This window comes from Marmota marmota, unplaced genomic scaffold (assembly GCF_001458135.2).
Source record: "Marmota marmota marmota unplaced genomic scaffold, marMar, whole genome shotgun sequence".
Classification (NCBI taxonomy): domain Eukaryota; kingdom Metazoa; phylum Chordata; class Mammalia; order Rodentia; family Sciuridae; genus Marmota; species Marmota marmota.
The window spans coordinates 23,005,943-23,026,604 of NW_026000185.1; the positions used below are offsets into that span (position 1 = coordinate 23,005,943).

General features: G+C 59.0%; 1 protein-coding gene across 2 annotated transcripts in view; it reads left to right on the forward strand.

Annotated features, from left to right (window-relative positions):
• The window catches only part of LOC107147020 (S-adenosyl-L-methionine-dependent tRNA 4-demethylwyosine synthase TYW1-like), a 194,855-nt gene that overhangs the window by 166,339 nt on the left and 7,854 nt on the right, over positions 1-20,662 (forward strand). The window contains exon 16 of one of the 2 annotated variants that reach the window (XM_048789881.1): positions 3,836-3,856. The exons of the other annotated variant lie outside the window; for it this stretch is intronic. Within the exon in view, the coding sequence (XP_048645838.1) occupies positions 3,836-3,841 (6 nt within the window). The 3' untranslated portion in view covers positions 3,842-3,856. Of the gene's footprint in view, positions 1-3,835; positions 3,857-20,662 lie in introns of those variants that run through there. 2 annotated transcript variants of the gene reach the window in all.

Genomic DNA, 20,662 nt, shown 5'->3' on the forward strand with positions numbered 1-20,662 from the left:
TGGAGGAGCATCGTGCTCCCCCCACTCCCCTCCCCGACTCGGACGCTGCTGGAGTCCAGGGCTGGCTGCTGTATGATTTCAGGAATTCCTGACCCCTTTTCTTTGCGCCTTTTGAGGAAACTCACTTCCAGCTGAGTCTCAGGTTCTGTGGCAGAGTTGTTTTTACTCGGGAATCTGCCTAGCCTGGCAGAGGGGGAGGATTTATCTTCTCTGCACATTGCATCTTGTAAATCGTACTCGGCCCAGAGAACATCTCTCTGCAAGTCCCTCATTGATCTGGCTTCGCCCCCACAGCTGCCTCCTCTAGTCATCCCGGAGGAACGTCTCCTTCCAATCAGCTCGACTGACTATGGACGTCCGCGGGAGCCAGCCCTGGGAGGGGGAGCCATTTCCATCACTCGAGGGACAGACCACGGGTCCTGGGATGTGGGTCCATGTGGCTTGGGGAGGGGCCTCCGTGGCTCCGTCCCTGGGCCCAGGAGCAGCGCGTGGGAGGGAGCACTCTCCTGATTTTCCCGGGTCTAAGGCGCACAGGGTGATGAACAGCTTCTCTCAAGTCTCGCGAGGGACGTGCCCAGGCTGAGCTCCTGGAGTGGGGATTTTCCCCAGAGCTGTTGCCAGCAGGGCTCTGACAGGCACGGTGGCTGCTGTGGGTGCTGCTGGACCCCAGGCCGGCACGGGGCGCTGCCTCTGGACGTCGGCAAGTCTGCTTCCTGGTCACCAAGGGGCAATGCGGTCGTGTTGTCAGAGCAATGGACTCTCTGCTGGGCAGAGCCCTCGGTGGCGGCTCGTCAGAGCCCACCAATGGGGCTCTGGATGGACTTCCTAACGCCCGTGTCCATCGGTGCACTTGAATGGCCATTTGGAGGTTGCCAGAGAGGAACCCAGCGAGAGCTGTTTCCTGCAAGCAGAGTCAGCGAGGCCTGTCACCCAGGGCAGGGAGGAGGCTGTGGCGGGGACACTGGGGGTCCCGTGGCCTTTCCCTAGGCAGTGCTTTCCTCAGTGGGAACGGGTCACTGAGGGCTGTGGGGCCAGGCTGTGGTGAGCAGGCCGCGTTCCCTGGCTCAGGAGGGGTCCGGGGAGGGTCTCCACATAGCAGGGCCACCGTCCTGCTCTTCCCAGGAGCCAGACTCCACAGAGGCCTGGGACGAGTCGCTAGCTGTGTCCTTGGACTGGGCGGCCACTGAAAGAGGTCAGACCTCTGCTCCTTCACGTCCCCTGTCTTGTCCACTTAGAATGTGTGCATGTGTGCATGTGACTCACTGTCGTCGCTGGCTTTAGGGCACCTGTGTACAGATCCCCGTGGAGTTCATTTAGACCTGGCAGCTCTCCACGCTGTGGGGCCACTGGTACTCTTCCAGTGACCTTAGGGGCTCTCAGGTTGCAGATGGTGGGACAGAAGGGCCTGCCTGCTGGGACCCACACCCTTCATGGACTCAGTCCCATCACTGACCTGAGCCTCCCTTGCATAGAGCCTCAGTTCTCTACCTGTGACGTGGTCAAGTGGTCTGGATTCCATGGGGTCATTTAGTGGGCATCTGCATAGGCCACAGGTTCAAAGACGAGTGGCTGTAGCTGCCTTCAGTTAAGTGCACATTGACCCAAAGAATGGAACCACTTAAACAGCTATCATAGCTCCTGCCCTGACCACGGACAGTGCCCTCTCTGAGAACAGGGATAGCCTCACCTGTGTCATTGCCCCCTCACCAAGGCCAGCTGAGGGATGGATGGCATTTGTGCCACATAAAAGTTAATTGAACGAATATCTGATGTCCTGGGGGCATTTAACCTTCAACACAGGTGACCTTTAATGACTAAGCAAGACCAATTTGCCCTCAGTTTACCTAGGAACCTCTGCTGAGCCAGACAGATCACAGGGCACCACTGCAATAAACTTGGGCTAAAATATATCCCCTGGTGGAGACCCTCCAACTGCAACAAAGGCAGTCTCCGCCCGCTTATGCTGCTCCGGCCCTGGGGCATCCTCAGAGCCCTCGGCTGCTGCGCGCTGTGGAGGGGAGGGTCCTCCCCTCTTCGCCAGCCGCTTCGTCCTCTGCATGCTCTGCTGGAGACCAGAGGCCCTGAGCGCACCTGTGTGCACTGAGCTGCTCCTTTGAGGAGAGTCCTGACTCAGTGGTGTCCATCAGGTGCTTGCTGAGGGCCGCCTGGCCACCATGACCAAGAGCACCCTGTTTCCAAGCAGGGCACCAGCAAGTCACTGGGGAGCACAGCCAGGCAGCTGCCCAGCTGGGGCTCAGGGACAGATTCCTTCAGGCAAGGGACAGGGCACCTCTAGGACAAGGTGGCTGTGCTCGCAGCGGGGCCTGGGGCACAGGAGGCAGTTCCACCTGGCCGTGTGCTGTGAGCTCTGGCCAGATTCCCAAGGTCCTGGTGCCTTCGGGGGGACATCATCTCAAGGGGAGAGAGGGAGCGCAGTACCAGAGGGAATGGACGTGGGCTGCAGGCTGAGCGGCCGTCCTTGCTGGGCTGTGGTCCAAGCACTGGGAGGTGGCAGTGAACAAGGCCAGCAGAACCCCTGCCTCGTGGCTCTACCTTCTGGGAGCCCACAGGGGCCAACAGACCGGTGTATGGACAGGGACACCTGCATGGAGGGAGGGACAGCCGAGGAGGCGGCCTGGGTGGGGGTGTGGCCCTGGACAGTTGCAGGCAGCGAAGGCTGGTGGGGCACCGTGGGAACTTGGTCTTGCACTGGACAGAGCTGGTGTGGAGCCGGGAGTGGGGGGCACAACTTCAACGCCCCGCCTGCCCTGTGGAGGAGGATTGCGGGTAGGCGGAGCTGGAGGCAAGACTGGCTAGGAGGCCACCCTACAGTCCAGTGAGGGGCCATGGTGGCCGCCTGGGGTCACAGGATGGAGGCAGGGTCTTGCTGGTGGGTGGACGTGGTGTGAGAGCAGGAGCAAGTTCAGGTGGCTTCAGCCTCTCCGGCTGGGTGGGGTGAGCGTGAAGCAGGCTTGGGGAGCGGGGGGCGGGGGGGGGCCCTCACGTCCACTTGGAGACCTTGTGGAGCTTCGGTGGACAGCTGAGTAGGCAGTCCTGAGGCAGCTGGCTAGAGGCAGATGAGATCATCAGGAGACAGACGGTGGCTGCAGAGGACTCGGACTGAGTTCCCAGGTGCCACAGCCTCCTAATTAAAGGAGAAGTGGAACAAGTGGGTGGGCAGTGTCTCCCCTGTCCATGGCAGTCCACGCGGGTAGGCAGGGTCCCCCTGTCCACAGTAGTCCACACAGGTGGGCAGTGTTGCCCCGTCCATGGCAGCCCACATGGGTGGGCAGTGTCTCCCTGTCCACGGCAGTCCATGTTGCGGCACTTCGGTCAGCGGTGTCCTGAGGCTGTGGTATAGACACAGTCCTTGGCTTGTCCCTGTTGGGAAGGGGAATCTCAATGGAGTCTTGGGTCTTGGCAGCCTGTCGTGGAGGGGATGGTGGTCCCCTGTCCCCTGCCCTGTGTTTTGACCTCTGACCACGTGGGAAACAGTTCTGCCGTGTCACATGCTCCTGCCATGATGTGCTGCCTCCCCAGGCCCAGAGCCATGGGGCCAGTCAGTCGTGTACTAAAGTTCCAAAGCTCTGAGCGGAGCCAACATCTTCTCTCTATCAGCTGATCCTCTTTGTATTTGTTACAGTTACGGAAAGCTGCCTAACACTTGCCCTTCCTGCCCTTCCCACCTTCTGTCCTGCCCCTTTCTCCTGGCCCTCCCCACCTTCCCCAGACCTACCCGGGTCTCAAGAAAGAGCCCTCCTTGGACCTCCAAGTCTTCCGATAGCTCTGGACCTCCTCTTCTCTTTCCTTACAAATAAACTTCTCTTTCTTTCAGAATTAATTGAACAACTACTAGGCAAGGAGGATGCAGAGAGAAAAGCCCCAGAGTTTGCCTTACTTGAAAGACCACCTATTGATCCACGTGTTACCTACTTCCATGAAGTGATTTTGGTTTCATTTTGTGTGTGTCTATACAATTAAATATATAAGCTAAATATAAAATATTTTGTACCAAAATTTTGTATTTGAATTCTACAATTTAGAAGAGAAAAGAATAGAATGCAGAAATTGAACGTAGGGTTCTATAAGAAAACGGCTGAGCCACTAACCTGGTCAAAACTTCTTGGTCAGAAAAAGGAAAGTGGGGACAGCTTTGAAATGGGCTAATGTATAACTCGAATGTGCAACGCTCCTCTGCACACGGCCCTGCTGCCTGCTCTCAGGTCCGGAGGGAGGGGTGATCCGCCCCAGCCCCCTGCGTCCTCTGGGCCAGAGGTCCTCTCACAGGAATGACATCATCCATCTGCCTGTTCAGACTTTTTGGGAATTGCTTTGAGTTTATTGTTCCTGAGATAATGCACTCGATTCTCAAAGAAAACAAAATTTTTCTGGTACTTCATTCTAAAAGAACATTTTCTTCTTGGGTTTCATTTAATCCCTTAAATGGAAAAAAAAATAGGTGGATGGTATCTTGGCTATTCCCACAAAGTCTTTTCAATAGCACACAAGTTATGTGTGCACGTATCAAAACATAAAATATAAACCCAGGAACCAAGACTCCGAGTCATCTCCCATCCTCAGGTGCCATAGCCAGTGGCAGCACCTGGGAATGGGGTGTGATGCAGCCAGGTCAGCGGTGGAGGGACGGGGGTGCTGGGATTCAGAAGAGAGGCTGTGGTCCTCCCAGAGCCTCGGCTTGTCCTTAGCACCAATGTCACATTTCCCAGACACTCCCTCCTGACCACTGAAGCCTGAGTGTCCAGGTCTCTGGAGGGTTTGCTGAGACCCCCGTTCCCACCCCCACCCCTTCTGAATTTCTGATTCCCTGGCTCCTGTCTCCTCTGGGAAGGGGCTGAGAACTGGCCTCTCTGGGGGCTGCCGGGGCCGGCTGGGCGCACACTGTGGAGAGCAGTCTCAGTGGAGAGAACCGGGCAGGGGGCTAAGACAGGCAGCAGACAGGGAGAGAGAACTTTCTATGGGCCCCGATCCCAGGAATGAATGAGGCGGGGGCGGCCAGCTCGGGGGGATGGGGGGGGGCTCCACCTTCCAAAGATGCAGTGGGCCGCAGAGCTGAGACTAAGTCTCAGGGGAGCCCTGCTGTCCTTAAACACGCAGGCACAGTCTGTGCCCGCAGTCCCTCCACCCGCCTGCCCGCCTGCCCGCCTGCCCGCCCACTGCAGGGAGAATTACAGGCAAGGCGCGGCGCTCAGACCCAGGCTGGGAGCCTCCCAGAGGTCTCTGGTCCGTCCCAGCCGTGGGGACACCAGGCTCTCCTCCCCCTGGGGAAGGGGTCACTGGACTGGGCGTGGCCCACATTTCCTCTTGAGTGTATTCCATCATCTCCGCGGGCAGAGCATCTGTCAAGTGAATCTGTGTCCCTGGCAGGTTATTACACGCTGAGTTGGTGTGGTGGAATGAGGCTGTAATGAAGCCGTGCGTACTCTTGAACTGCTAAGATTGATCATAAAATGCGCACGGCCATGAGCTGATCTTCGCCTGCATGCATTCACCCGCGCCTGGAGCCCGGAGAGATGGACAGCGACCTGTCGTAGGCAGGTGGCAGAGCTGGCTCCAGAGTCCTCCAGAGAGGCCCAGCGTGTCTCACCTCTCCCCGGGGCTGCCCGGGATGTCCAGGGCTCCAGGCTGTAAGTCCTGGTCCCCTGGGGAGGAAACCGCCTGTCCACGTCAAGGAGGCACTGGACGAGGAGGAGTGTGGAGAAGCCAGGCCCCATCCAGGGTCCCCGCTCCAGCTCAGGGGGGCAGCCGCAGACAGGCCTCCACCACATCCACTGCCAACATCTCTGCAGGCTGCTGTCCCTCCCTGGACCAAGGAGCCGGATTTCCTCAGCTCAACCAGGGTTTCCCTGCCCTCCACCCCGTGGGGAGCTCAGGACGGGCTCCTCAGCTGCAGAGAGGTGCCCTACGGGGGGTCCCACTGTGCACCTTGCATTAGCCCAGGTGTGAGCTTGGCCCTGGCTCCTGGCCCTGGCTCCCGGCCCTGGCACAGCTCCCGCAAGGAGCAGGCTCTTGTTTACTGGTCCTGGGTCCTTGCTGCCCACCCGACCAGCTGGATCACAAGTTTACCGCAAGCTTAAGGCACTTCTGCCTGAGAAGTGGGAAAGAGAAGCCAAGAATGCTTCCCAAATGCCAAGGCTCAGGGTGACACAGGTTCTCTGCCACTGTCCTGGGGCTGCCCTGAGGCCCCCGTGGTTGGCTCCGGGGATCTTCACAGAGTTCCAGGACAGGGGTTCTGGGGGACTGGCCCTTGTCTCAGTGTTCCCAACCCTGCCACCACCTGTGTGCTCTGTGATGAATTGAAGGGGGACGTCCTTGGCTTTAGGATCCCTCTGGGGGAGGATTTTCTGCAGCCTGTTCTGCTTGGGTTCCTGACTCAGCATTGGGACACTGGACTGGGGCATGGACCCGTGGCTGAGTCCGCTGCTTGTCCATGGGCCACTCTTGTTGGGACAGCAGTTCATCTATGCATCTGACCCCGGGACCTAAGCTGCCACCCAGGAGGCAGGGGAGGGGACTCTGGGGACTGCTGGGTGAAACAGGTTCCTTTCTCCCTCGTAGTCACTAACTTGGAGGAAAATAAAATTTTACCAGCAGGAACTTAAGACGCCCAAGCTCCGGGAAGACTGTCCCACAGCGGAGTCTTCCTGGGTCTGTCCTGGAGCCCGAGGATGGTGGTGGCTCACTCCCTCCCAGTTCACCTGGGGTGTCACACCGGCCACCCACAAGATGGCCGGGGCTCAGCAGCCCCACCTCTGTGGCCAGGCAGAGCGAGATCCTAGATTTGAACCACAGTGACTCGTGAGTGTGAGGGCTGGTGACCACAGAGGTGGGGGGGACTTAGGGAGCCCTGGCGCTGGCTACAGTCTGGACCCGCGGATGCGTTCTCTATACCAGAAAGAGGCAGGGCGGGTGGCATAGATGTGTGTCCAATGGCAAGACCCACATGAGGGAGGAGCAAGTGGACAAAGGGAAAACGGACCTGGGAAGCATGGAGGACCCAGGGACGAGGTCAGCACGCTGGACGCACGAGGCCAGACCCTGGGCCTTTTCTGGAGGTGGACTCCGGGTGGCCCTGGGCTTTCTCTCAGCCCACAGAGGGGAATATCCCTTAGAGCAGCCCACTCCTCAAGGAGGAGCCAACAGCTGCTCCAGAGAGGTCAGCCATTCCTGACCCCGAGGCAGAGAGAAATATCCCTACGGGTTCTCCAAGAAGCGCACAGGGAGATACAGCCCCTGGTTCTGGGCGGCCCACCCCTCCTGGCAAGGGGCACAGCAGGTTGCCTCCTGTGAGGCTTCGCAGGGGTTGGGAGGTCTGGAGGGGGCTGGCCACACCATCCCCTCGAGGTCCCCTTTAGTCCTATTGGAGCTAGGTGTCCCGCGACAGGCCGCCTCTCCCTCACGCCCTTCTCCCCAGGGATGCGGCATGGAGGGCACCCAGGGGGTGGTGCCAAGGTTGCGGTGAGCATGTGCTGGGGGATGGCAAAGGACGGGGCAAGCTGACCAGGCAGGCTCTGCAGACGCTGGCCCCGGTTTGCCTCCGCCATTTTAAAAGTTGGGGTTCCTCACAAGATTTCACTTGAAGAAAGGGGCCCCCCAACTGATAGCTTTAAAGCCGTGGCTTGGGAAAGCAGATGGGCCAGCTGCACCTGGGAGTGAGGACGCCGGGCCGAGCTGATTCTTCCTGACAGGCTCCTGGCCGGCCGACCTGGGGCTGCTGCGTGGGCATGGCCCATATGCCTAACAGTTGGGAGAGCCGGAGGTGGCCTGGAACCCTCTGGAGCAAGCTGAAAAGGTGACCAGGACACCTCCCGGAACAGAGTGCTCTCAGGATGTGGCTGCTGCCAAACCTCACGGTGAGTGCTGGCGCCTCTTCCCACGGGTTGGCGCTTCAGCAGGGTCCATCTTGGTTGTCACTGCACCTGCCCTTCGTGGCCTGTGAGCAGGCACAGAGACCCATGCAGAACTCGGGGTCCCAGGTGGAGTCTCGACAAGGAGTGGAGCCTCCCCCCAAACCTTGACCTTGGCAGAAAATCTTCTGATCCACACAACACTGCGGTCAGATGCACTGACCGTCCACCTCGGTGTTCACCTCCCACAGACACCCTCCACGCAGCCGAATGTTCTAGTGCATCTCTCTTCTTTGTTATTTACCCTGAAGCACCTGTGAGACTTAATGGTGAAGAACGTGAGTGATGTTTGTGAAAACCCACGGCCCTCGGCTTCAGAACAGCCGCTCTCCTGCTTTCCGCTTGGTGGCAGCTGGACCCCAGACCCTACCCACGACAGCCACTACTGGTTGGTGACTGTGAGACTGTGACCCTCTGTGGAGAGGAGCAGAGGACTCTCTGTTCTCTGTCGGTGTCCACTTCATCCAGGATGGGGCTCAAGTCATAGAGGCCTGCTGACCAGGCAGGCTCCCCCACTGGCCTCAGCTTTGCGTCAGCCATTTTTAAGTCCATGGTTTTCTGATCTGACAGGAAAGACCTGCTGGACACCACGTCCTGCCTGGGGGCCTTCTGCACACCTTTGCCCAGGAGGTGCTGGGCAGAGCGAGGACTGCAGACGGCCGGTCCTGCAGGCACGTCCTGGTGTGCCAGCAGAGCTTCTTTGAGGGCCCCAGTCGGTTCCGATATCCGTGTCGGCTGAAGCTGGCGACACTGCAGGAGACCTGCCACTCTCGAGAGCGTCCCCGAGCCTTGTGGTGCCCAAGGTGTGCCCAGCACAGGCCGGGCTTGCCTTTCCCTGTGCATCCGCACCAAAGGTGAGGGTCAGCTTGGAGACCAGGCACAGCCGGAGATGGACAGCGACTATAATGACAGCAGGATACAGTTGTCTGAAACTCGTGATTGTTCATTTCTGGAGTTTTCCCGTTAGTACGCTCAGGCCTTGGCTGACTCGCGGTGACTCCAGCTGTGGAAGGGACCTGGGCGCGAGGTGACTGCGGTCACGTTTCCTCTTGAGGAACCTCTTGTGGGTTCCTCCTCCCGACACCTCGTGACGTCTTTGGAGCTACCTCTGCCAGCTGTGCCTGGGCTTTGGTTGGGGGGACAGGTGCTTTTCCTGCCTGGTGATCACACCCAGTGATTTCAGGGGACCCGGGGCGTGGCAAGTGATGGTGCCTTGGACAAGCCGGGTTCTGCTGGTCATCTCGAGGTGTTGGTTCACATCTTGGTTTTGCTTCAGTGGGGGGCTCAAGGGCTGGACAGCAGCTGGGGTGTCTGGATTCCTTGGGCTTTTCTGGCTGCTGGGAGTGCCCCAAGCGGTAGAGTCTGGGGTCAGCGGGAGGCATGGCAGCGACTGACCGCTCAGGCCCTCTTCCACGGTCCTCTGCCCCCAGTGTCCCACCCGCCTTCTGACCAGGCACAGCCTGGTCTCATTCCCCAGCCTCCTCTCATTCCTCAGGAGCCAGCCTCACCCAGCCCTGGCCGGGCTGCCATCATGGAGGCTGTGAAAGATGGAGAGGGCCCCTTACAGCCTTTCCTGTCCTGGAGGTCACCTCCCCTGTCTTCAGTGCTATGGCCACACTCCAGGGCCTTGGAGCACTGTCCAGGTCAGCGGTCATCATTTGTAGGGAGCTGGTCAGACACGAAACTACTCTGTTCCCCTTAGAGTGCTCGGACTTAGCGCGTGGTCAACAAGTGAGATGACTCAGAGCCGTGGACGCTGTTGGAGGGGACACAGCTGGTGGCCAGGAAGGGACGCAGCTGGTGGCCAGGAGTGCCTCCCAAGAAGCCCAGGAGGAGTGAGCTGGTGTGGTGAGCCATCCATCCCCCAAGCTGGGTGATGAGCCTCCTCGGTGCAGTCTGTGGGAGCAGTGAGTACCAGGGGTCGGTGCTGACCATCGCTGGTCACCTTCCGACAAGGACTCCAAGAGACCAGTGGCCCAGCCCTGCCTGGTACCGTTCCCCACCCCATGGAGCCTGGCCTGGGCCTTGCGGGCTCACAGTGCACATGGAGGATGCTAGGGGTTGGGTGGTTAGCAGCCGCCAGGCCTGAGCCCCTGGACCACTCCAGTCCTTCAGCCAGGTCAGGCTCCTCCACACGCCTCCGGGTGAGTGGGCTCACACATGGACCCCGTGTCCTTTACTTCCTGGAGGATGGAAGCAGGAAATTCCTCCCAACTTCCCTCCGGTGCCGAGTTCCACAGTGAGAAGCCCCCATCAGGGCAGCAGCTGGCCGTCCCCAGGCGTCTTGTCCCTCGTAGCTGAAGCTCTTTGTGAGTCTGGCTCCCTCAGGGGGCACCCTGGATGGAGGAGAGGACCATGATGACACTGGAGTCTCTTCCCCCAACCATGAGGCAGCCACCTCCCTCGGGGCAAAGTGGCAGTTTAGACTCTGGACTCTGCACACAGATGGGCCTGGACCCCACCTGCCTCTGCCGCTCTCTGGGTGTCCCTGTCATTTCCCATGATCATAAGGAGATACTAGGTACCAGGTGGCTGGAGGAAGTAGAGAGGTCTATGTGGCTCACAGTTTGGAGGTTCGAGGACTTGGTGCTGACTTCTGCCCATCTCTGGTGACGGCCTCGTGGCAGAGGGCATCCTGGGCAGCTTGTCCAGGAGAGTGCAGAGCAGCCTGGAAGCCCGGGGCAGCCTGGGGACGGGCTGGGTCCCATCAGGACTAGGTTCATGCCTTCAGAGGGGCCGCTCCCAGTGACCAGAGAACCTCCCGCTGGCCCCTCATGAAGGTCCCGCCACCTCTCGGCACACACACTGAGGATCAAGCGCCCACCCCATGACCCTTGGGGACACACTCGGACCCGGCCAGCTGTACAGTGTCCATCACAGCACATTCGCGGCCTCGTGACCCCCTCACCTCCTCCATTGGCCGGATCGTGGACATGCCACCTTCTCAGGAGGCATGGGAATCGGGTGGGGCTCCCGTGAGACCAGGTCTGCTGGGCCAGCTGGACGCGGCCATGGCCGAGCACTGTCACAACAGCTGCACTGATAGGGACAGTGCCTGCTGCCTTCCACAGTGGGGACGGCAGAGCCCCCGAATGAGCAGGAATCCCAGAGTCATGAATGGCCTGAGTGTTGCCCGTGTCCTAGGCCAGAGCTGACCCAGGTGTCCCAACTAACCAGGTCCAGCCACCAACCCTTCCAAACAAGTGTTGAGGAAGGTGACGGTGAATAGCAGGAAGGGAAACGTCAGCGGATGCGGCCCTAGTGGGAGGGGAGCCAGACCCAGCCTCTCAGCCCCGTCCTCAGGGTGCCGAGAGGCGCCTCAAATTTGCACAGAGGAGGAGCTGGGCAGGGCGGGGCGGGGGTCTGAGCCCTGGGGGAGCACCCCCGTTCTGGTTCTGCCAGGGGGCTCCAGGGAGGGCCTTCCCCCTCAAGGGACCATCTCCACTTGCTGCTTGGGGCACCTGTCTGTCCGACCTATGACCCTGGAGGGGGGACATGGAGACCTCTGGGCGGCACTCGGGGGTCTGAAAGCTGTCTTCTGTGGGGATGAGGGAGGTGCGGCAAACCCAGGGCCGACCTGCGTCACCAGTCCTCAGAGGAACCCTCTTTGAGTGATCGGCGTCCTGAGTGCAGCCGAGCGGATCCCCAAGTTTGAGGTGATAAAGGAATGGGTGGGCTCGGGCGGCAGAGATGCCAGGCTCTCTCCTGCTTCAGTCCCCACGGGGCATCTGCTGGCCCAAGAGGCTGCTTTGAGCAAAGGCGGCTGATCGAAGGCCCCGCTCTGTGAGCTGGGCTGGAACCCGACCCATGAGGAGCTTGACAGGGTGAGGCCACAGCACCAGCATGGACACGTGGAAACTGGGCAGCCGGAGCTGGAGATGGCAGTGGGCAGCTGCACCCGGCGGGGGGCGAGCTCCTGCTCTCTGACACCCTGTGGCAGGCGGTTGCCGATGAGGAGGGTCCGGACAGTGAGGCCTGGGGCCTACCGGCTGGTGGTGTCTCCAGGCCCCCAAACTCCTGGGACATGGCCCCGCGTCAGACCCACCTGAATCCTGAGAACTCTGTGTTTATCTGGGACGGGCCTCCAGTTACCAAGGGAGGAAATAAGAGCAATGGAAAGAAGCCCCCTGGCTGCAGCCCGCGCAGGGCTGTCCTTTGGAGGTGGGACAGTTCTGAAGGACTAGGTGGCTTTAGCTCACCCAGAATTGGCCTTCACCATTAACAGTGCCAACTGGGGCCACTAAAAGCTTTAATCCCCAATTCTAGAAGGTTTAAAATCTAAAATACTTTCCAATGTGGTTCTACAGTGGAGACAGGGCTCCTCTTCAGAAGCCTGTTGGGGTACCGGTCTGCCTCACTATAGGGGGAGCTGCCCTGGAGCACGCCAGAGAGTCTTCTAGAATCAACAGGTACCGCCCATCTGTGACAGAGCCAGTGCTCGACTCCACCACCTGTCCCAGAAACGTCACCAGGGGTTCCAGGAAGCCTAGGGCCCTTCCCAAGTCTCATACAAGGGCACAAATTTGGATATGTGTATTTCCCAGAGAATCTGGGTCATAAAATATGAGGCTTCCTTGGACTCCTTGGTGGGGGGTGGCATCAAATGCAAGGCCTTGTCCCTGCAGGAGGTAACTGTGGCTCTCCTGCCCCAGGGCTGGCATCTGGGTGGGGTGGTGGCAGAGGGCTTGGGAGGCCAGGTTCTTTAGAAAGCCAGGCCGGCCAGGACTGGAGGTCTGTTGGGGGCCATGACTGGGGGGAAGGAGCCCCCTGGCTAGAGGATGCTCCCTGGCCTGGTGCTGGGCTTTCTGCTCTCTACTCAGAAAAGGACAGGGGTGGGGTGGAGGGAAGAGCAGGGCACGCATGTGCAGTGATGTGGGAGTGGCAGGAGGTGGGAAAATTGAAATCTAAAACTGAAAAAACTGGATTAAAGTAGAAGCACAAGTTTGGAATAAGGACAGCCCATCAAGATAAAGAAATCAAGACCATCTAAGATGAGATAAGAGGGCCTCCTAAGAGGAACTAAAGATAAAGAGCAATCCCAGTTAGGGTCAGAGGTGACGCCAACAGGACAAGGAGATCCAAACACAAAGGCTGAAGGCAGGTGGAGAGGTGGAGATAAGTAAATGATGGCCGTGCATAAGCGAGGGTAGCTGGAGACTCCTCTCAGGGCGTCCTGACTGGAGAGGCCCCTCCAGAAGGGGCCGTGTCCCCCCAACCCCGAGGGCCCACAGCAGAAATACCCAGGCAGCTCAGGAAGGTTCCCAACAGCGATCAGGAAGTGACCCCTCCCTGGAGCAGGTCAGTGCTGCCCCCAGGAGGTGATCTTGCTGCTCTGGGGTTTCAGGGGCCGTGGGTGCCTTTACCATGGGCCAGGTGCTTGGTGAGTGAGGCTCTGACTCTGTGCCCGCCCTGCTCCCTGGCTCAGGGGCGTCATGGTGAAGACCGACTTCAGCAGTCACTCTGCAGGGCGGGAAGCAGCGTGGCTGGGGGTATGGAGCCAGGTCAGGGCTTGGCCCTTGCCTGTTGGGACCCAGCAAAGCCTGTGTGCAGGGCTGGGTGGCATCTGGATCCTGTGCGTCTGGTGACATCTGGCCTCACCTCCCGAGCATCTTTCTGGTTAAGTCTTCATACAACTCCAGGGTTGGGCTGGGGTCCTGGGGTGACTCTGAGGCCAGCGGGGGAAAGAGCCAGGTTTCTGGGATTCCAGGATGACACAGGCAGAGCAAGGGGGGACCAGTGCTGCCCAGATGGAGCCTGGGAGGACTAACAGCAGGCCCGGGGAAGAGTCCAGAGGAAAGAGGTGGGCGGGCGCCCTGCCCCAACTTACCCAGGAGGGAAGAGTGTGCATTCTAGGAAACCTACCTACAGGCTTTCCCCAGGGTCAGGGTCCGCCAAACCAAAAAGCAAAGTGACCACCTGGAGACGTAAGAGCTTGAACTACTGGAAGACCTGTCCAGCTATGGCTGGCCAGGAAGGGCTGTCCCCCGTGCAGGGCTCTCGTGAAACTGAGGGGCCCTGTGGGAGTTGGGAGGGAGCCAGGAGGATCTCTTCCAGGGTGCCGCAGTGGGGCCTGTGTGGCCACAGGCCTGGGAACACTGGGGCACACAGAGATGCTATCCTCCAGAGACTGCAGTGAGGTGGACCGTCACTCCAGCACAGAGCCTCTGCCTGAAGAGGGGGATGGCGAGGCAAAGGAAGGGCCCCAGTGATTGCCTGGGTGGGGCCTCCAAGCACAGGGTCACTGTGAATGTCCCAGGGCAGCAAGGAACACCCCAGGCCCACCGACAGGGCTCCCACAACATGACTGGTGGACTGGTCAGTCTGATGGACTTTTGTCCCTCTCAGAGCCCTGCTGCACCCTCCACCAGGACAATCAGCACTTAGAAGACGACCATGCGCCTGGACAAGGCTAGGTCACTCCACTGGGTTGGGCATGCTCACGTTAAAATTAAGAACACATGCAAACACACGGTGCCTGATTAGACAGGCACTCGGGAGCCAGACTTGCTAGGGGATGGTGGCTGGTCACTGGAAGCAGGGCTGCGAGCACCTGGCCTGTGGCAAGCATGGGAGTGGGAAGCCACCACTGGGTGGTGACGGGTCTCCTTGTCCCTTTTGGTTTAGGTTCTCATTTGCTTCTTCCCACCCTAATTCGGGCTCACCTACACAAGCTGGCTATGGCTCCTGTGTCCTGGTGGTGTCCCCTGGTGTGTGACCTTTGTGTCACTGGGGTGGGAAAAGGAGTGGGGGATGCCGGATGCCTTCAGGGTGCTGGTGGCCAAAGCCCTCCCCTCCTGTGCAGCCAAGGTCCAACCAGCCCTGACGTCCGTCTAGCAGGGGCCTGTCCAGTCCTGTGTATGGCCTGCCTCGCCCACCTCATCTGTAAACAGTGGTGTCCCCTGCTGGGTTTGTCCTGCTACCCATGGCCCCCAGCCCAGCAGGGGGCCCCCCAGGTCTGCTCACTGAACACGCATCCTGGCGTCCATACTGGATGAGGCTCGGGCTCCTAGGAGTTCCTGGGAAGCCAAGCCTCCTGCTGGCAGCTGACGGGCACCTGAAGCATGTCTTGGCTGGGCCTGCCTCTCCTGCTGGCTTGCCCTGCCCAGGGCCTTGGCCCCTGCTCCCTGTGGCTTCTTGGTGCTGCCCTGCTCTGTGCCAGCCCAGCCCCAGGCTCAGCTGGGCGCCCACATTGCAAGTGGAGACTGGATATGTGGAAGGTGGAGGAAGGGGCTGGGACAGGGGCTGCAGGGGCTGGGCAGGGGCTGGGGAAAGGCCTGGGCAGGAGCTGGGGCAGGGGCTGGGGCAGGTGCTGGGCAAGGGCTGGGGCAGGGGCTGGGGAAGGACCTGGCCAGGGGCCGGGGAGGCATATCCGAGCTAGGGATGGGGGCAGACCCTCCCCATGAGAGGACGTGGAGTGCAGGGCCACCATGTGGCCTGTGCCTCTAGACGTAGTGCTGGCCTAGAGCATAGAGCAGATTCTGGCACCTGGGTGGCTGCCGGCCGAGGAACGCCCCTGTGGGAGCCTGGTCGCAACTCCAGCAGGGTCACCCCAGGGAGGCAGGGACCTTTCTATGTCCCAGATCACGCTCACTCCTGTGGCTTCTTCCCACTGCCTGGATGCCAGCACCACAGCCACACCTGGGCTTCAGAATGTCCCAGCAGGTTCCTCTAGGACAGAGACCTGGAGGCTCATGGGTCTGACGCACCCCCAAACGGCCTGTTGCTAGGGTTGACGTTTGGCCGTGTTGGGTTGTTGATCTTCCTGTTGGGTGTGTGGATCTTCCTGTCGGATTGTGTTGATCTTCCTATTGGGTGTGTGGATCTTCCTGTCGGGTTGTGTTGATCTTCTTGTTGTGTGTGTTGATCTTTCTGTGATCTTCCTGTCGGGTTGGGTTGATCTTCCTGCTGAGTTGTGTTGATCTTCCTGTTGGGTTGTGTTGATCTTGCTGTTGGGTTGTGTTGATCTTCCTGTTGGTTGTGTTGATCTTCCTGTTGGGTTGTGTTGATCTTCCTGTTTGGTGTGTTGATCTTCCTGTGGGTTGTGTTGATCTTCCTGTTGGGTTGTGTTGATCTTGCTGTTGGTTGTGTTGATCTTCCTGTTGGTTGTGTTGATCTTCCTGTTTGGTTGTGTTGATCTTCCTATTGGTTGTGTTGAACTTCCTGTTTGGTTGTGCTGATCTTTGTGGTTTTTTCCTCACAAAGTGTCATGAAAGGACGGCACCATTTTAATTATCAGCTGATTTGTGGTTTTGGCAACCTGGATTTTGGCCTTGCTGTACACATCACACCCGGTGGGCAGTATGGGGCAGTGTGGGGCTGTGTGGGGTAGTGCAGGCAGTGTGGGGCAGTGTGGGGCAGTGTGAGGCTGTGTGGGGCAGTGTGGGCAGTGTGGGGCAGTGCGGGGCAGTGTGGGGCATTGTGGGGCAGTGTGGGGCCGTGTGGGGCAGTGTGGGGCAGTGCAGGCAGTGCGGGCAGTGCTCCTCTCAGCCAGTCAGGGGCCTCAGGTCACCAAGGCCTGGCGTCTAGCAGCTCTGGCTCTCTGTGTTACCCCTGGGCCCTGCACACGTCTCTGTCAGCAGGTTCTGTGATGAGAAGGGGCAGGTGCCCTGGCAGTGCAGGGGATCCCATGCCCGGGCAGTACAGGGGGTCCCATGCCCGGGCAGTGCGGGGGGGGGCTGTGCTGGGGTACCATGCCTGGGCAGTGCACGGGTTCCCGCGTGGTGCCAGTCAGACTCCACCACTGTGGCTAGAGGAGCCTGCAGCTTCGTCCTGGTCAGCTTGGGCTGCTGTGACAGGGCACGCAGGCTGGCAGCGCTGTCTGGAGACATCGTGTACAGTGCTGCAGGCTGGAAGTCCAGGGGCAAGGTGCCCACGTGCCTGGCTCTGGGGTGCTGGCAGGGAGCTGCCTTCTCTGAGGTCTCTGAGATCTCGGGCTCCTTCTCATGAGGCGCTGTCCTGTAGGAAGAGCGCCCATCGGAGACCCCACCCTCATTTCTCCTAGAACCACATTCCCCAGGTGATTATGCGGGGTGAGGGCTTCTGCCTGTGCTGGGGACAACACAGTTCAGGTGCAGTGTCCCAGGGGTCAGGGTACGTATCTGAAGGCAGGAGAGCAGTGTTAGGGAGGAGAGTTAGATGACCAGCGGTCGTCCAGGCCCTGCAGGCCAGTATGCAAAGGAAAGGGGTGGACTCCACAGAGGGAATGCCAGTTCCCAAGCGCAGGTCCCCCATGCACAGCTCCTGTGCCTGGGTGTCTTGGCAGGAGCGTCCGGGTGCTGGAGGATTCAGGACGTTCCCCCTCAGACGTCTCCTTGAACTGGGCAGATGGGTGGTGGGCACTGGGCATTGCCAACTTGTGCTGTTTTGTAGTTTCTCTGGGAAATTCTGAGCTGTCTCACTGTGGGGAGAGAGGGCCTTGGGGGTGGAGCAGGTTGGCGTGAGGGTCTCTCCTCCACTGGGCACAGGAGCCCGTGGCACCACCAGGCTTTGCTTCTGCAGGGGGAGTCGCTGACTCTATGTCCCCGTCTCCCTGATCCTGGTGGGGACTGGCGGGTCAGTCTCTTCTGCAGGTAACTCTGCTTTCTAGCTCATAAGCTGGAGCCCCACCAAGGTCCCCCATCTGGAGTGGGCACACAAAACGGACGATCCAGTCCCAGAACTCAGGAGCCTCATCAGCCCGTGGCCCTCCCACGCTCTGGGCTTCCAGGTCCCAGGTCCCAGGTCCTTGCTCAGCTGACTCCAGCGCGTCGATCTGCCTCGCGCCCCCGCTCCTGCCTGGCAGGAGTGACGAGTAGAGATTTACTGATAATTAAGTTATTAGCTGCCAGAGCTCAATTGCTGTCAGCAGTACTTTAATTCTACTAGGGGACCCAGAACAGAAACCCCCGGGGACAGCAGAGGCGTGTGGAGGTAGAAGGGGGGCCTGCGTGAGTGTGCGTGTGTGAGGGCTCACGTGGTGTGAGAGTGCACACATGTGTCTTTGTACATTTTCTGTGGCTATTACTGAACGCCACTGATGGGGTAATTTGCAAAGAAAAAATAAATTTATCTCTTCTAGTTCCAGAAGCTGGGAAGTCCAAGATTGAGGGACTGCCTACAGGTGACCCTTGGTGTTGGGGACTCTGCAGAATCCCAAGACAGAGCGCTGCAGCAAGCAGCCTGAGGTCACTTTAGAACAGAGCTGCTCCCTCAACCACCTGTCAGTGCGCAGATCATGAGGGGACTCGCCCCCTCCTGGGATCAGGGTCTTTACCCCTAAAACCTCTCACAGGCCCCGCCTGGTCCCACCTCTTAAAATCTTGCAAAGGGGACTGGATTTCAGCCTGAGTTTTGATGGGGTTGTGAGTTGTGTGTGTGTGTGACAGTGTGTGGGTATTTGTGAGTGTGTGTATGAGTGTATGTGAGTGTGTCTATGAGTGTGCACGTGTGTTACTGTATCAGGAGCTGCCTCAGAGATCCTGCCATGGCACCCCTGGTGAACATGCACTCGGGGACCCTGGGACTAAAGGGGGCACTGGTCTTTTCAGGGGTCTGGGACTCGGCCAGCATGGCCTCCAGAGAACGTCCTCAGAGAGCTGACAGAAGTAGCCCCACTGTGCGCAGGAGGCCACGGGTGATCCTATCAAGCGGTGTCCTATCAGGAAAGCCAGGCCCGGGGCTGCGGCCACCCTGGGCATCTGGGAGCGTCCTTTCAGGGTGGGGAGGGATCCTCTAGGGAGAGCTGGGGCTTTGGGGATTTCTCTGCCCTGTTGTTGACTGATTCTAGAAACTTCCAGGGTCTGGAAACAGAGGACTTTCAACCAAGGACAGCAACAGGGGTTGGAGTGTGGGACATTTTAACTGTCCCAGCTTGGTTTCCACAGGAGGTCCAGCTCACCAGGGCGGAGGAGTTCTGCCCCCTGGGGACCTACTAGTGGTGCTTCCTGTCCACGGAGCCGAGGGTCCCTCCCTGGTGGCTCCCTGCGGGAGCACTGTTCAGTTCCTTCCTCTCACGTCATCTTGAAGGAGGCGTGAGTTTCTCGGTGGGTGTGTTGGCACCATTTTCATGACCATGAGTTGGGCCCTCTGTGCTCAGGGACGGGCTCAACGTTGGTCCCAGGACACCTGCTCACCGGCTTTCAGCCTGGTGGGAAGTCCTGGGCTGACCTCTGTCCTTCCTCCCTGGACCTGATTCTGCATAGCTGGAAAGGCATTTAGAGACCAAACTCGGGTACCAGCGCTCCTCACTGATTCTGAATGTGATGATCACTTTGATGATTTTTAAATGACAATACGGGGACACATGTTTTAAGAGAGAAGAGTAAATCCAGGGTTCACTCTGATATTTATATTCAACTAGATTACAGGGGTTTTACTTAACCTTAATATTTTATATTGTAGCACTTTCCTCTAACATGGAAAACCCTGATTCCTAACGGCACTCAGTGAATCTCTTATTATCACTTCTTGTGGGTCTTTTGTCCTTAGAATATGTCTCACTTGAAAATAAAGTAAAAATATTATTTTTGTAGTAATTTGGAAAAAAAAAATCCTTCTTTCTGTAGTTAGGCCATCGGCCTGAAATAGAGTTGTGTTTGCATGCTTTAGTTTATTTTCTATTTTTAGGAATCACAGTACTTTTTCCTTTCGATATGATTTTTAAATATGTAAAACTCGTAATTTATTTTTTTCTATTATAAATAGAGCTGGCTCATCCGTTACTTCCTCAAGCTCAGGACTGTCTGTATGTGAAGTCTGTTGAGTTCTCCACGATGGCTCTGGTCCCACCACTTTACAAAGTCTGCTAAGGGCTGCCCATGAATTCTTGTCATCCTTAAGGAGGGAGGCTTTATTTTGCATCTCCCATCCCATCATGGGGTTCTAATTGCTTGGGCAAGTGTATTGGCTGATGCCTGTAACACAGTGTTAGGCAGCAGGCATATTGGCCTCCTCCTCCTCCTCCTCCTCCTCCCCTCTTCCTCCTCCCATCCTCCTCCTCTTCCTCCCCTCCTCCTCCCTTTGCTCCTCCTCCCTTTGCTCCTCCTCCCNGGGCAGTATGGGGCAGTGTGGGGCAGTATGAAGCAGTGTGGGGCTGTGTGGGGCAGTGCGGGGGCAGTGCAGGCAGTGCAGGCAGTGTGGGGCAGTGCGGGCAGTGTGGGCAGTGTGGGGCAGTGTGGGGCAGTACGGGGCAGTGCGAGGCAGTGCAGGGCAGTGCGGGGCAGTGCGGGGCAGTGCGGGGCAGTATGGGGCAGTGTGGACAGTGCAGGCAGTGTGGGGCAGTGTGGGGCTGTACGGGGCAGTGTGAGGCAGTGCGGGGCAGTATGGGGCAGTGCGGGGCAGTATGGGGCAGTGTGGGGCAGTATGAAGCAGTGTGGGGCTGTGTGGGGCAGTGCGGGGGCAGTGCAGGCAGTGCAGGCAGTGTGGGGCAGTGCGGGCAGTGTGGGCAGTGTGGGGCAGTGTGGGGCAGTACGGGGCAGTGCGAGGCAGTGCAGGGCAGTGCGGGGCAGTGCGGGGCAGTGCGGGGCAGTATGGGGCAGTGTGGACAGTGCAGGCAGTGTGGGGCAGTGTGGGGCTGTACGGGGCAGTGTGAGGCAGTGCGGGGCAGTATGGGGCAGTGCGGGGCAGTATGGGGCAGTGTGGGGCAGTATGAAGCAGTGTGGGGCTGTGTGGGGCAGTGCGGGGGCAGTGCAGGCAGTGCAGGCAGTGTGGGGCAGTGCGGGCAGTGTGGGCAGTGTGGGGCAGTGTGGGGCTGTGTGGGG